Source organism: Protobothrops mucrosquamatus, unplaced genomic scaffold (genome assembly GCF_001527695.2).
Source record: "Protobothrops mucrosquamatus isolate PMUCROS unplaced genomic scaffold, P.Mucros_1.0 scaffold_113, whole genome shotgun sequence".
Taxonomy (NCBI): domain Eukaryota; kingdom Metazoa; phylum Chordata; class Lepidosauria; order Squamata; family Viperidae; genus Protobothrops; species Protobothrops mucrosquamatus.
Window position 1 is genome coordinate 75,409 of NW_015386189.1, and position 1,157 is coordinate 76,565.

The 1,157-nt window shown below is 38.4% G+C and overlaps 1 protein-coding gene across 1 annotated transcript in view; it reads left to right on the plus strand.

Moving 5' to 3' along the window:
• LOC107287832 (probable phospholipid-transporting ATPase IF) overlaps positions 1-1,157 on the plus strand; it is a gene marked incomplete at its 5' end in the record, with an annotated part of 61,084 nt that overhangs the window by 42,374 nt on the left and 17,553 nt on the right. Inside the window, one exon of the mRNA XM_015816385.2 lies at positions 166-304. Coding sequence (XP_015671871.2) covers positions 166-304 — 139 coding nt within the window. The remainder of the gene's footprint in view (positions 1-165; positions 305-1,157) is intronic.

A 1,157-nucleotide genomic window follows, 5' to 3' on the forward strand; every position in this document is an offset into this window, starting at 1 on the left:
TTGTGATGGGGGGTGGGAATGGAAGGCTAGGTACTAACAGTTGGGACCGGGATGTTAGGGGGATGAAAGGATAGGTTTTGACCAGATGGTGCATCACAGTAATTTCTATTTCTTTGAAAATAGCTACCAGAGCAATGTATCTTTTTTTTTCATTTCTTTCTACAGAGATATTAGTAAAAATGCCCACTTGGGCTTTAAGCCTTTCCTCTACTGGACCTTCTTGGGATTTTTTCATGCATTTGCTTTCTTCTTTGGCTCCTATCTTCTAATGGGAAAAGACACTTCATTGTTAGGAAATGGCCAGGTAAAGTAGAATGCTAATCTACTATGAAAACTGTATTGTGGGGTATGTAATGTGCTATATAAACTCAACCTTTGTAAAACATATATCAGCCAGAAGTGTTTGTGCTTTCTTAATATCTTAACATAGCTATTGAGATCCAAATTTTCTTGAAAAAGAACTCAACTTTAATTACCTCGAGATAAACTAAGCATTATGTAAATTGAGATACCAAACAGTTGGATATTAACTCTGGGGTTTCAGGAACTGACTGTCAACTGCTCATATTTCTGTTTTATATTCTGTGTGGTATACTTCCTCTGGATTTCTCCACACAAATTTCCAACCAGAGGATCGGGTGCCCAAGTTATTTATTGACAGCTTATGAATAAGCATCTTCTGAAAATGAACAGAGCTGAGCAAAAACCTGTTTCCCAGATCCCTTATTTGACTTACTTGTGATCTGTTATACTTCAGTTACACAACTGAGCGGACTTGGTTTTGTATCATTGTGCGGGCACAGTCAGGAATCTGGGATAGTCTAACCACTGTCTGCTATTTTTAGCTGGAGTACAAAAGTACACCATGGGTTAACTCTTAATTTCAGCATAGCTGGCATGCAGGAAGAAAGAATCCACATTGTTATGTGTGAATTCTGTGGGTTGGTTTAGCTTTGCACTGTAACGGCTGTATACTACAATTTTGCACTTTTAGTTTCCTTCTAACCTACCCCTTTTTTTCATGCTGTGCATGTCATCAGCTACTCAAACCTAACAGGCAAATGGTAAGATTTTATGTTGTAGGATAAAAGACATGCAGACGCTAAATGCAGTACCTTTGTAGCCGTGTTCAAGAATGCATCGCTCATTCTCCTTGA